The 13,922-nt window shown below is 39.0% G+C and overlaps 1 protein-coding gene and 1 long non-coding RNA gene across 2 annotated transcripts; one reads left to right on the top strand and one right to left on the bottom strand.

Annotated features, from left to right (window-relative positions):
• Positions 1–215: 215 nt before the first annotated feature.
• anxa1a (annexin A1a) lies at positions 216–6,283 on the bottom strand. The gene is made up of 12 exons (XM_077521563.1): positions 6,121–6,283; positions 5,524–5,604; positions 4,688–4,778; positions 4,268–4,362; positions 2,873–2,986; positions 2,546–2,636; positions 2,220–2,299; positions 1,252–1,396; positions 1,074–1,169; positions 926–984; positions 729–851; positions 216–657 (listed from the first exon to the last, which is right to left on the bottom strand). Exons 2-12 carry the CDS (start codon positions 5,581–5,583, stop codon positions 598–600), a joined length of 1,014 nt encoding a protein of 337 aa, XP_077377689.1. The 5' UTR covers positions 5,584–5,604; positions 6,121–6,283; the 3' UTR covers positions 216–597.
• A 4,352-nt stretch (positions 6,284–10,635) lies between these two features.
• Positions 10,636–13,602, top strand: LOC144018771 (uncharacterized). The gene is made up of 3 exons (XR_013283511.1): positions 10,636–10,992; positions 11,362–11,448; positions 11,530–13,602. It is a non-coding gene; the product is annotated as an uncharacterized LOC144018771 (long non-coding RNA).
• Positions 13,603–13,922: the final 320 nt, after the last annotated feature.

Here is a 13,922-nt window from a genome sequence, read left to right on the forward strand (position 1 = left end):
AACTGACACGCAAAATTTATGACATCTTTTAACTTTTGTCTAAAGTGTGTACTGTATTTATCTAATGTATTTCCTCTATTTTTGTCATCTCTCATCAGCCCTTTTGTGTCTCTTTCTTGCATTGGTTTCTATATATTGTATTGATTTATGTCTGAAAATGGATAGTATCTCCTCCAGAAGTTAATGTTTTCACATTAAAAGAAATAAAGACTACATAGAAAAAACACTTTTATTAGCAGAAGCTCCTTCGGTTGCACAGGTATACAGTATAATGGTCAGATGGGAGGGTATTTCAGTTGCAGTGTTGCAATAACTGACTGTTTTCTTTCAAGCACCTATTATGTTGCTACCTGTCCAGACAACATTTCTTGGCTAACTCAAATCCTTGGTAAGATAAGAGTGTTGGGTGAAGAATCAATTTCTAAAAGGCATCATAATGTATCTGTGATGCAATGCTCATTTGGAATAAGTCATTTCTCATTGCTGTTATTAGTTTAAGTCATGACACCAGGTTATTTTACACAGCTGGACATGGAGGTGAGCCTTCAGTGAAATGGACTTGGCAGCTGTTTGAGCGCTCAGTCAGTAGATGAGCAATCAGTTCTCACTCCCGCAGAGAGCTAGCAGAATCTTCTCATAGTCTCCTTTTGTATCATCCTGGAAGAAGAAATCCATTTTTAATTTTTGAAACTAATATAGTACTTATGTGTAGATGGCTGTTTTCTCACCAGAATGTCCTGGTAGAGTGTTTTGCCATATTTCTTCTTGTACTCAGCCTTGATGAGCTTCAAATCCTTTTCAGCGCGGCTCACCATGATGCGGGTAAGGATGTTTTTGCGGGTTCCGGATCCCTGAAAGAGAAAAGTAAGGTCCTGAGAAGATGTTGCAAAATCCAATATGATGTCACATTGTGTGCATACAACACCTTCATGGCCAAGTAGAGCTTCTCGGCAAAGAAAGCAGGCCTGCTCCCAGCACACTTGACTAGAATGATTAAAATTAACCAAATATACTTTACATGTATGACTAATATATATTAGAGGTCATGATATTGAAACATATTGTGCCTTTACCTACTGCGGTGAGACAATTCTCAATATCACCCTTCATCTCCAGGTCAATTGCTTTGGCCACATCCACTTTGCTGTACTTGGAGTACCTCTGAAACACTGAAAATTAAGACAGAGGACTCATAAGACCTGCTCTTAGAAAACAGACACTAGCGAGGAAGGCAAGCGAGCTATAGCTGACCTTCACGGAGATGAGGGGCACTCCTGACAGTAAGGATTTCAATGAAAACGGAGCAGTCTTTGCCTCTCCTCCCTTCTCCAGCCTCATACAGAGACCTGGCATCGCTGTCAATCAGCTGTTCACACACTCCCTCCGTGCGATTGGCCTGTGAGAGAAACGTGACAGAGGTCAGCATTCAGCGCAAAGTGTTTGTCACAATGCAATAACAAGGATGAGATACACTTTATACTGTAAATAGGTTTAATCTAAAAAAAAAAATTCTGGATTATAATGATTCTCCTGGTTTGGCTATCAGTAGTAGTGGATGGCGATGCTGATGTCATGGTTTTAAATGAAATATAATTGCATTATGGGAACTTGAATTGTTGACACCTGTGGGAAGCCACTTTATTCAAGATGGCTTTTGGATGGAAAAATGTCTGCAGTAGGATTATGTCCCTGCCCAGATGCTGTCGTGTTAGTACAATATTACTCTATGATTCTGTGCCGAGCTTTGGGGAACTTTAACAGCTCATTTTGTTTCAGCAATGAGACTTTACTGATTCATAATGTACTTCTGTTTTCAAATCACTGTGTTGACAGGTTGAACATCCTTTATATACATTTTGTTTTTATATTTACCTGTAATAATATATTAAAAACAGTAATACCTGCACCTGTATATAGAAAAGAGTGACAGTAGGTAATAACTGTAAAATGGCAGCACATAATTGTCATGCATTTATATAATCTATCAATAAATACAACAACAAAACTTTAAATGAATCATTGTGAATGGAAACGCTATGTCAATATTTTATCTGCATGTGAGGGATTAATTTTAAGAATCCCTGTCGTTGTGGCAGCTACAATTGGGGAGTGGTATGTTTCCTTAACCTAAGATTGTTCTGCAGCTGTGAAAGAAAGGGTGAACAAAATCCGCCTCAAACATCCTGTAAGAAAATAAAGAGCGAGTGCACAAGATGTACCTTGCAGAGAGAAATGAGTGCAGTTCTGAAGTCACCACTGGTGTCAGATCGGACGTCTTCCTCCAGATCCTTTTTGTAATCTTAACAGTCATAACAAACATGTCTTATTTAGTGCATTTCTTATGTTTCTTGGGTCTGTAAGTTTTAACAATGCAATAATGACCAGACAGCTAAAATGTCACAAGAGCAAGAACAAAAAAATGAGAAAATGTGGAGCACTAAATTTGTCTGTCCTTCGAACTTTATAAGTTGGAGCAGATAAGTGGTGGTCTTATACTTTCGCGCAGAACTTTAAAGATTGCGACTTTGACTTTGGCTGCACACACCTTCCTTGTAGGCCTTCTTTATATCCAAAATCTCAGAGTTGGTTCGAGAGGCCAAAATCTCGATCAGCGTGTCCTCATCTGTTCCCAAATTCTGAGACAGGGAATCAAACATAAAAAGGGTTAATTCATGAGCAGCCTTTCAACAACACTTTTTATTATCCCAATGGGATAACCCAACATGAATACATGGAAGTGGGCGGAGTACTATAACAAATGACTGCGAGCTACAGACCTAAATCAGCGTTTACCTCCAAAGTGCAACAGCAGCAGTTCCCCTTGTCTAATGAGCACGAGAGGAAGGGTGAGGGACATTGAGTGCACATGTACCTTCATGGCCAGTTTCAGCTGCTGGGCATCATATTGGGCCGGTGTTTTCAACAGAGCCATGACCACATCCTCCAAATCTCCCTTCAACGCCTTCTTCAGTGCTGCCTCCAGAGGCTGCAAGGGAACAATACAAACAGAAAATACAGAGAATGGTCATGTTGTGAGTACTTTACACGAGTAAAGGGTGTTAGTAACAAGCGACAGTTATTGAAGTAGCTTTTTGGATAAAATGCACATGTCAGAGCAGTTTTACTTAATAAGGGGAAGTCAACACCCCGCCCCCCTTTTTTCATCATTACACTGAGGTTCATTCTGCTTGCTACTTTTATTCTTATGACTGCTTGCATAATATTTCTTTACCCAGTTTATCAGGGAAACTTCTGCCTCAGGTACTGGCACATGACTGTTTCACCAGTTCAATGAAACCACTAATTTAACATAACTAACATTCGGTTTGACTATTTCACCAATCAAATTGAAGCAAGCAGCCACATGACCACACACGATCTCCAACAGTCACGCAGAGAAGCAAAGATTTCAAAGTGACTCGTTACGTGAAGCATTGCAAAGGCAATTGAGGAAACAATGGTGTGCAACTACCAGTCAGAAGAGGAGCAAGGCCCCTAACCTTACAATTTATGTTTACCTTACACACTATAGAAAAGAACTATTGCATGTAATGCGTTGTCATCTATAAATTTCTTAAAAATGTCCACACAACTGACTTTTTTTTTTTATGAAGATTTAATAGTTGTTTTAGTTTAATATTTGAATTTGCAAATAGTTTGATTTTTTTTAGATGTTCATGATCTCATTGAAATTAAAAGGATACTTTACTTATTTAGCCATTTTTGGCAGTCAAACATTAATATTTTGCCGATAATACATTTGAGTCTTTATTTTTCATGTACAATTAGTACCTTTAAAAACACATTTTCCAACTTGTCGACTGAAAATGACATCCCAAGGGCTCAAGTAACCAATCACAGCTCAGCTTGTGAATGTCACATGACCAAACCTAGAAAACAGGTGAGCTGTGATTGGTTACCTGAGCCCTTGTGATGTCACTGATGTGATGTGACAGCAAGTTGAAAAATGTGTTTTTAAAAAGGTGCTAATTGTACGTGAAAAATAATGACAGTATCAAATTAATTAGACAAATTATTAACTTTTTATTGCTATAATGTGCTAAATAAGTGAAGTATCCCTGTAATAAATTAGTAAGTAGTAGTTACCAGTTAGTATTTGATTAGATTTTGTGACTGAACACAGTAATTATTTCAAGGGCTACTTTTTACTTTTACTTGAGTCATATTATTCTAAAGTAACAGCATCTTTGCTAGGGTAAAATTTTTGGCTACTCTGCCCACCCAAGTTGTGACCACCCTTTCTTACCTTCCCGCTGGCGTGTTGGTAAGCTTCTTTAATATGCTGCCTCTGCTCATTGCTCCTCTTCACCAGTATTTCAATGATGGTGTTCTCATCCACACCTGCACAAATTATATAATGTGAAATAGACAAAATCTATGCTACAATGCAGTTGAGTGGTTACTGATAGCTAAACTAATTGATTTATCTCCAGCTTTTCTGTCGCTGTGAACAAGAAAAATGGCAGCAATTGATCAATGCTGGCCCAGGCAGAAAAATGTACTTGTGAATGCCTACCAGTAGGAGGTGCTAAGTTCTAGAGACAACAACAAAAATCAAACAAACCAAATAAATATAACAAACAATTTTTGTCCAAGATGTCACAATTCTATGACTGGAGAAGTTGATAGAAGCCTTCCTCAGAGCCGTTGTGTATTTTCAAATCACCTTTTGCCTTAATGGCCTGGTCCAAGACGGCTACATCGCCACTGGCGCTGAAGTTTGGTGCCGCCTTCACTGTTCCCTCGTTCTTTAAGACCTGAGATACAACACAGATTAATGTATGTAATTTAGTGGTAGCATTTGGTAAATATTGACCATCATCCATTGGTCTGCATGAGGGTGCATTCTTTTTACCTTTTCTGCTTCTACACCTCATCTTTACAATAAAAGTTAACTAATTGAGTCAATAATAATGAAAAATATACTGACATGTTAATGCTCACTCTAAGCATGGATCCCTAGCCCTGAAATTTCATGCTAATAAGGGCACAAATATTGCTTCTAACATAGTGAACTAGTTAGCTAGTGAACACCCTTGTACTGAACAAGAGCATAATGCAACACGATTATGCCGGATAACCTTGTGCAACCCTTCAAGCAGGGGAATGGTGAGCAGTATTTTACTGTTTGAAAAGTTTAGTTAGGGAGGGGCTCAAATTCCTGTTCTGTTGAGTCACACACACTCACAAGACATAGAAATGCTCCCTTTTCTGAGTTTTGAGGAGTGAAAATCTTCATCCACCAATCTCCTTTTGTCTTATGAAATACGTAGTTGTGCATACTGTCTGATTTCTCAGCCACACCCCTCTCTTCTTTAGCTAAACTTTTAAACTTGACACTCATTCGTTCTTCTCGCCGCTATCTTTTAATGTTCCCTCCTCTTTCCTTTTCGCTGAACTCTGCCAGGAAAACTTTCCACCCGAGCATACCACAGGAAGAGAAAAAAGGGAACAAACATGGTGGTTGGCCTTAGCAACTGGAACAGAACCACAGTGACTTACTGACTCATCGGGCATGCCCAGATAGACTGTCTGCATCATGAACTCTTTGATGAAAGACATGGTGGAGCTGGCTGCAGGACGCTGTCAAATGAAGACACAGAAGAGAGTCAATACTTGGGGAACAAAAAGGGTGCAACAGTCTGTAGGGTCATTGTAAAATTGGGGGTGTATAGTGAGCGGTAACATGGAATAAGACTTTCTAAAACTTCCTTCCCACATATGGCAGTAAAAGCGATGATCATTTACAGCTGGTTGATGTGGTTTTCCATGATGGCAATCATGTGGAGGCTGCCTTGCCACACCCACGTTTACCGCTAACACGGATGTATGCCTTGGACTGTATATGTATCAGAATATCAGACGTGTCGTGCATTATTCATGTACATTTGTCTCCGTAATCACAGCCACTTTCTATTTTATATGCGTAGCGGTGTAAAACTGCACGTCATTCCGGCCACACCCACATTAATTATACAAAAGCGACGGAAAGCGAACTTGGATCCGGTACAGCAAGCAGAAAGCGTCCATGCATTTAAAAGTCACCGAGAGAAGCTAGACAACATTCTTGCAATTGTTTATTTAAGCAACGTGACTTACCGTGCGGTTGTAGAGACGTTTACGTGGGAGTGAGCTTTGCAGGGGCGGTAGACAGGCAAAGGGAGTTCATTTATACTCGTGACAAACTCCACCTAGAACCGAGCCCGGCCCAGAGTCCCCTCCTTACTTGGACGTGAACACCGCCTTGAGCTCCAGCGAACGTGGAGAAAAAAAAAAAAAACGACAAACGACACACGTCATTTGGTGGGATAAAAACAAGCGCTACCAACTTAAAAAAAAATAAAAAATAAAAATGGTGACCAGGTTAGCTCCTCCAAATAGTGTTTTTCAATGTACTCTTTGTATTCAGGTGCAATTCTAATAAAAGATAGATAGATAGATAGATAGATAGATAAATAAATAATAAAAAAAAAAGCAGATGTGCTTATATTTTTTTCCCTGAAAAAAAAAAAAACTTTTTTTGTGCTTTTATTTTCCTTTAAAAATATATTTGAGATAAATGTAATTTGGATGTACAATACTAATTAAATATGCACCAGTGGTGATAGCACTGTAGTAGTTTTTTAGTGGTATAGAATGGAAAGTCATTTGAGCATTGTTCAATATATTTGATATCCACCTTAAGGTCCATATAGTAGGCTACATGTAGTACTTTTATACATAGCTCTAATTATGCTCTTTATCCTCACAATTCAGTGCACTAGTCTGGCTAGTAACGTCTTTTCCTCAATCGTTATTTATAAACAATTGTGTAAGTTGTGTAAAATTTCAGAAAGTTTTCCTATAGAAATACTAGCTGTGTTTAGCAACACATATGTCATCAGATGATTTGATGCATCTGAGCTTTATGCTAGCTTACAGTGTATGAGGCAATATCAGCACAAAGACCAACAAACGGTAGCATGTTGTAATGAATTTACTCCAGGTGCGGCATGTTGTCATGTCATCGCAACACATCCAAGAGTCGATGCTCCCTAGAGGCATGATGTCCCAACAGACAAGATTAACTCATCACTGATGACTGTGATGAACACATACTGTTGACTGTGTCCTTCCAGAGTCATCATTTTGACTGACAATATCACACACCTTTATAGGTCATGAAACACAAAACATTGGGTAATTTACCCACTCGTGGTGAAGGTTCATCAGAGCTTAAATGGATCGTGGGGGGAAAAAAAGCTGTTTTTTTATTGAAGTACAATCAAATATCCGTTTTTATGTGTAGACATGTGGAAAAACTTCACTAATCACTGACATGCATCATTAACTTAATTTAAATTTTAAAAGAAATTATGTATAATTATGAGTATCATATATGACAACAATGCCTAATAGTGAGGTGGCACCGGGTAACCTGAGGACTATTTGGGGCGTCCTTTGTGTGGTTTAGGCTACAACAGGATGAAACTCCATCTGTCGGGGTTTAATATTTAAAGACAGTGGAGAGTTTGGTTCCCCGCTCAGAGAACCGGATCAAATCTTGCTTGTTCTCATGGTCACTACACAAGTTCCCAAACTGAAGCACACAAAGGAATTTCTTGGAGAGGAGGTAATCATTTTATTTTGAAACTACATGACTCTTCTGATTGATTTATAAGTGGATTAATGGGATTTATTGATAAATGTAAAGGCAGTGACTATAGACAGTATTATAGTCGTATTAGAGGGGTTTTTTTTGGCTCATCTGTCTGTTGAGACATGACGGACAGCAGAAATTAGGAAGATGTAAATATATGCTGATATACTTTGACTCTCTAGAGTTTATGTTAACAATAATAATTGTCAATTTATTTGGATCTTAGCTGTTGTATCTTTCTCAAGCTGTATAATCTACTTTGTACAAAAATAATTTTATGTACCGTGCTGTATATTTTGTACAGACCAATTCGCTTGAGTTACTGTCACATGTTTTGACAGCAACACACGTTTGTTTTCAAAATGTATGTAAACTCTTCTGGAGCTGACACTGGGTCGCTCACAGTGACCTTTCTGGGAAAGAAAGTAGGACGACATCACTCTGTGGCCCCTGCAGGCAAGAAATGTGAGTACAAAATTACCAGAGACGTGCATGTCAGCACAAACATAATATATTGTTTTATGATAGTAATTAATTTGTATGTATTTCTAGATTTAAAAAGAAATTGGCATTTTAGGAAACTAAATCGTCAACTCCACCTCTATTTGACTTTATAATTCAGTGAAATACTGAACCTCCATTCAAATCACCCTTACTTGTATTGCTGTTAATCTTTTATGTTATGTTTGTTTTGTTGTGTTTCTGTAAAACGCTTTGTGACAGCTTAGGCTGTTTGAAAGCACTATATAAATAAAGATGACTTGACTTGGTCCGTCTGTAGATTCTGCTCATCCGAATTAACATTTAAATTTGCATCCTATTTTCTAAGGTGCCTGGGAGGGAAACAAGCCATCTACCTGCCTAGAAAATCCTACAGTGTCCCCAAAGCCTGGACTGGTCCCAGTGACGAATCACGACCTGGAATTACCGGGAAGCGTTCCACGGTTTCTGGATGAACGCTCATATCAAGCAGATCTGAGAGGGAACAACACCGCAGGTCAGTTATCCATACTACTCATCATCACTTAAATTTAACTCATGAACCCACAAAAATGAAAATGATACTCTATATGAATCTCTGTGTCTCCTTTGAAAGGTGTTTCTGGAAAGAAAGTAACACATGATGCACCCACATTCCTGAATAAAGAAAGCGAGAGGAGGGGGAGGAAAGAAAATGTTACAATGATGAAATAGATTGATGCCAATAATTATTATATTAGATATGAAAAGCTGGAATTGTGGGTTACTTTTAAAGAACTAATAAGCAGATCATTTTGATGTATTATATAATTTGCAACAAAATTAACCTATTGTAATGAGGATTGTGTCTACATGTTATGCATGTACACTGTGTACACTATATACTTAAACTGTGAAATAAACTCACATCACAGAGCTTTAATACTGCTTTTGATGTAAAATAACTCAAATAAAAATTGATTTGGCTGTCACATTTAAAATATTACAGGTGGAAACAAAATAACTTTGACAGATAACGTATATGAAAGATTCATTGATGTAACTTGTGTTTAGGCTGTGGTTCCAATTCCCACTCAGCATGCGTAAATGGTGGTCTGTCTCTCTATTTACTCTTTGATTGACTGGCGACCAATCCAGGATGTATTCTGCCTTTTACCCAAAATTGTGGGATAGGCTCTAGCTCCAAGCAACCCTGAACAGAATGAGCAATGCAGACTGGATGACTACACACAAACAAGAAACGACTCCCTTACGTTGAAAGCAGTTGCAACACTGCCGTGATTGATTAGAATGTTGTGTAATTTCAAAGATTGACCAATAGTTCCGATGATATATTGTCAAGTCAACTGTATGGATATCACTTGGCAACATTGTTTTTTAAGTATGTGTATGTTCATTTTTTTTCTTTTCTTTTTTGTCCAATCAGATTTTTACGTGTTGTCATGTTACTCTAATCTGCCTTCAAAATCAGTGTTGACTGATGCAACTTCATTCATTTACTGGATATGGGACCATTTCTTAAACCAATCGGATTTCAAATTTGTCCTTGCATTGATGATATCAACATTTCTCCATCAAGAGTGATAATAAGATTTTCTTCAAAAAAAAAATCACTAAACCGTAGTGCAAATGAACACATAATAGTGCACATTATTTGGAAAAACAGTGAATTAATTCTTTTTTTACGGACTGATATGACCCGTGTTCATTGTTGACCGGCAGTGCTTGCACACAATGGAGAGTTGTGTTCTCACTCATACTCACATGGCCATCCTGATGCTGCTGGTGTGGTTCCTGTGTGGCATCTGATCAGGGTGCTGATTGCATGCAAGTGGGCGTAGTTTCCATGTACAGTATGTGTACAGAGACACAAAATAAGTACATTAGAAGAAAACGTGGTGCAAGGGTGTGTGCGTGTAAAGTTCGTAAGGGCACAAGCAAATCAAAATGCAAACATTAATGGGATGGTCTGTTTAGAGGATCAAATATCATTACCGGAACTCTGAGAGGAATCCTGGACATCTACCAAGAGCCGATCGAAGAGACAGGAAGCACCATGAGTGCTTTACAGGACTAACACAACTTATCTTCTATCATGGAACCATTTGGGTAAGAGCTGTGTCTGCTGCCTGCAAATACACTGAAAGTCACAAATTAACGAGTGACTTCATAATGAAATTATGCAATCTTATTAGTTCACATTCTGTATATTGTAAATAGTGCTGAAAACCGTGATTCACATGTTCCAGCAGGGTTGCAAGGCTCAGTTTCAAAACATTATTACAGCTGGAAGGGCAGAGTCAAGAGGTGGAGTAAAAGCGTCATATGAGGCGGTGCTTGTGCTTCAGTCTTCAACTAAACCTGAGCGCCCTCTTGTGGCTTAAAGTGTGTATATCAATAAAATGTTTTATATATATATATATATGTAACGGAGTGATATATAGGTCGCTTGCACATCGTAATGCATCATGGGAGTTTTTCCTTCGGGCGCCATATTGGGTGTCCGCCGGTTCACAAGGTACACTCGCGAGTTACACGGTAAGCTTATCAACCTGATGTAATTTTCGCAGTATTTTCACGATTTACCGGAAGATCAAAAACAACGATACAGGCAGAAGGTGTCTCTGTGTGGCGGGATTGATCCTAATTACGTCCTGACCAAGGGTGATTTTTTTTTTTTTGACGGAGAAAGCTTGCTGGCCAAATGTGACATCTCTGGACATCTTTCCCTACCTCGTGTTGACAACATGCTCCATAACACGCCAACAAATCCCCGGAGGCTTACAATTATTTTGTAAGCGGGTGGATACAGAGTGTAAACTTTAACATCGCATCAGAAGAAATTGTTGCACGTAAGTAAACCACATGGTGTTGGTAATTCTGCACACAAAAATGTTGATTTGTTCTCAGGCTTCCTGTTATCATTGTGTTTACATGCACAGCTAGGTTTACCTGATGTGGTTTTTCTAACAATTTTATAACAGGCAAATATGGCAGAGCGTATAAGAATAAAAAGTAACTATGCACAGCCTCCCCGTGGCTTAATTAAATTTAATGCTACCCTTTCACTAGTTACATGTTACTTAATCAACTTATTCTAAATGGTTAAGGTTAACCACTCTCAGAGGACGTATTTTTAGTTTCAGTTTCCAGTACAATAAAACGTGTTCATGGTAACTACTGAGCATACTGACAGCTTTTCTTATGATCTCACGGTTAAGGAGGCTGTCACAACACCCAATTTCTGTCTGGTGCCGGATGGCAACAATTCCCATCACTTGTCACGACAACACCAATAGTATTACCAGGTATGTATGGCTTTACTTTTTGTAGTTTCTTATTTAATTCTATGTTTCATATTTTCATTACAATGTTTGTAATATTTTCAGATTCAGGCACAGATGAGTTTAACTGGACGGGACTTCTGCGACTTTGTGGTGTGGACAAAGTGTGATTGAGCGAGTCCACCCAGATCGCTCGTTTTGGCCAGTTGGAAAAGCCAGAGTTTTTTTTCCCCAAAATCCCCTCCTTACCTGAACTGCTCGGGAGAGCATTTACTAGATCAGCAGTGGACTTCCAGTGTTCCTGCTCAGCCGCTGTCACCTACCACTTGCTCATGTACTTCAAAGATGCGGAATAAAGTAGTTTTTTGTGCTGCAGCAGATTGTAAAATCAAATGATATCACTTGAAGTGTGCCAATCTAGACTGCCAAAAGGACAGTGGTTTTGTGACAAGTGTGAAACAAGGATTATTGGGAAAACTGTAACAGTACTGGTACTTGTCTTACATTAAACAAATTTAAAAGAGAGCAACTTTTTCCTCTGTACATAGCATAATGAAAGTCATTGCGTACCCCATCAACATTACATCATACCGTCATCTCAGGATGGTAGGCACCTGTGCTAAAATAAACTACATTAATTAACAGTTCAATTTTTAACCCTGAAATTACTACATCTAATCATTATTCACTTCATTTTTTGTGCTTTTAGAAATAATAGAGATTTATGCCATTACTTTAAGAGGGACCATATTGCACATTGAGTCAAATCCTGTCATTTGTATTATGTATAGCTTTGTAAACAAACCCAACAATAGAATTTGTATAAACGCTGCCTTTATTAGCGCCAAACAAACAGTCGCATGTTGTCCTCCTCCAATGCTTTGATGCTCGCCTTCGTTTCCATCATGTCATTGGCAATCAAGTTGGTGTGGCATGAGATCCCTAAAGAAAAAAATAAAGAAAAAATCACAAAAAAATACGGTACCAGTAATAGGTTTAATATAGTAAAGTAGTATAGTTTTTTTGTCAGTGTAAAAGAAATGTACACATTTTGTTGCATTTTTTAATGTATGAACATTGCTACAGGCAAATACTTATTTCTAAACACTTCCAAATGTCTCTAAAATATAAGGTGCGTGTACACACACAAACAAACACATACATTCACTCATGCATACAATATATCATGTAATGAATTCTGAGTGGCATACCAGAGTCAATGATGTCAGCAGTACTTGAGGGTACAGGTTACTGGAGCCATCTGGCTGCATAACTGCAACAATCTCTGCCACTTCGAGTCGTCTTTTCTTTGCTTGTCTCTCCTGTGCACGTTCATATCTTGGCACCGACTGGGCTGAGACATAGATGTTGTAACTTGGGACCCAACTTTAATGTTGGAGCCCAGTCGGGATGATTGGACAGAAAAACGGGCGCAGGGCGACCTGTTAAAATAAACAAATATATGAACAAATAAAAGATGGAAAGACTGGTTATTTTACCGCAGTAGGGTGGCCGTGAATAAGTTCTTTAGCATGATGTGTAGGCTACCGCGGGTCTGTTTTCTTGCATCACCCCCGGGGGTCTGTTTTCTTGCATCAGCCCCTTCTGTCTCTTTTTTTCCCAAGTTTACATTTTGCCACCAAAAAACATGTTATCGGCATTAAAAGCCCAAGACTAATCAATCCAATTTCAGCAGTAAACACTTTGCACTGGCACTACTTGGGTGAAAATGTTCGATGTTAGCTTTCGGCTAACGTCCGCTAGCCAGCTTGTACTACCGAACTTGCTTGCTCATGAATCCAAAACATAAGCAACTTGCCCATATATGGGCGGTCGAAACGTTATTAATCCTCATGCATTAAATAAAGGTAAACAAGCTTACCGCTCACAAAGTGATCGCTGCACACACGAGCCCAAAGTAACGACTTCCCTCCGGAGTCCGCACTCCTCTGTCTCCAGGCCCTGGTTCCTAATTATTTTCGGAATTCGGAAAAAAGACCGACCATTTTCCCCCTTGGCTTTGTTCGAACAGCCAACGATGCAGCAACAATGTACAATTTTAAACGCAGAAAACAAACGTGATAGATACGTGTTAGACCGAATCGCTACGTAAATGGAGGCCACCCAGCATGGCGACTACGAGAAATCCGAGGCGGAAGTGACGACATGTGCAAGCGACCTATTCAGTATTAAATTATGGCGGAAGTGACGCAATGGCACGCAGTGGGACTTGGAGGGCGGCCCCGTAGCGTTTGCTCAGAGCTACGAGGAGTCTTGGCGTGGTGAGTCGCATCTCGTGGGCGTCCGGATCAATTAATAATTATACTGTATTAATTTTGATTTGTTGTACTTATGATACTGTGTGGTGTGCTCACCTAGTTGTCTTTGATTGTTGTAAACCCACATAGCTTTTTCTGTTGATTCTAAAAGTAGCGTTTTGTCGTCCAAACTTTTGGCGGTTGATGTAACGTCCCAACGGTCGTTTGTTGTACAGATTC

The sequence above is a fragment of the Festucalex cinctus genome, chromosome 5 (genome assembly GCF_051991245.1).
Source record: "Festucalex cinctus isolate MCC-2025b chromosome 5, RoL_Fcin_1.0, whole genome shotgun sequence".
Lineage (NCBI taxonomy): Eukaryota > Metazoa > Chordata > Actinopteri > Syngnathiformes > Syngnathidae > Festucalex > Festucalex cinctus.

Excerpts from the sequence above, each read along its gene's own strand:
- anxa1a (XM_077521563.1), bottom strand. The coding sequence starts at position 5,583 with ATGTCTTTCATCAAAGAGTTCATGATGCAGACAGTCTATCTGGGCATG. Across the intron at positions 2,300-2,545 it reads AAAGAAGGCCTACAAGGAAG|ATTACAAAAAGGATCTGGAG; the intron begins GTGTGTGCAGCC and ends ATGACTGTTAAG. Across the intron at positions 1,170-1,251 it reads TGCCCCTCATCTCCGTGAAG|TGTTTCAGAGGTACTCCAAG; the intron begins GTCAGCTATAGC and ends CTTAATTTTCAG.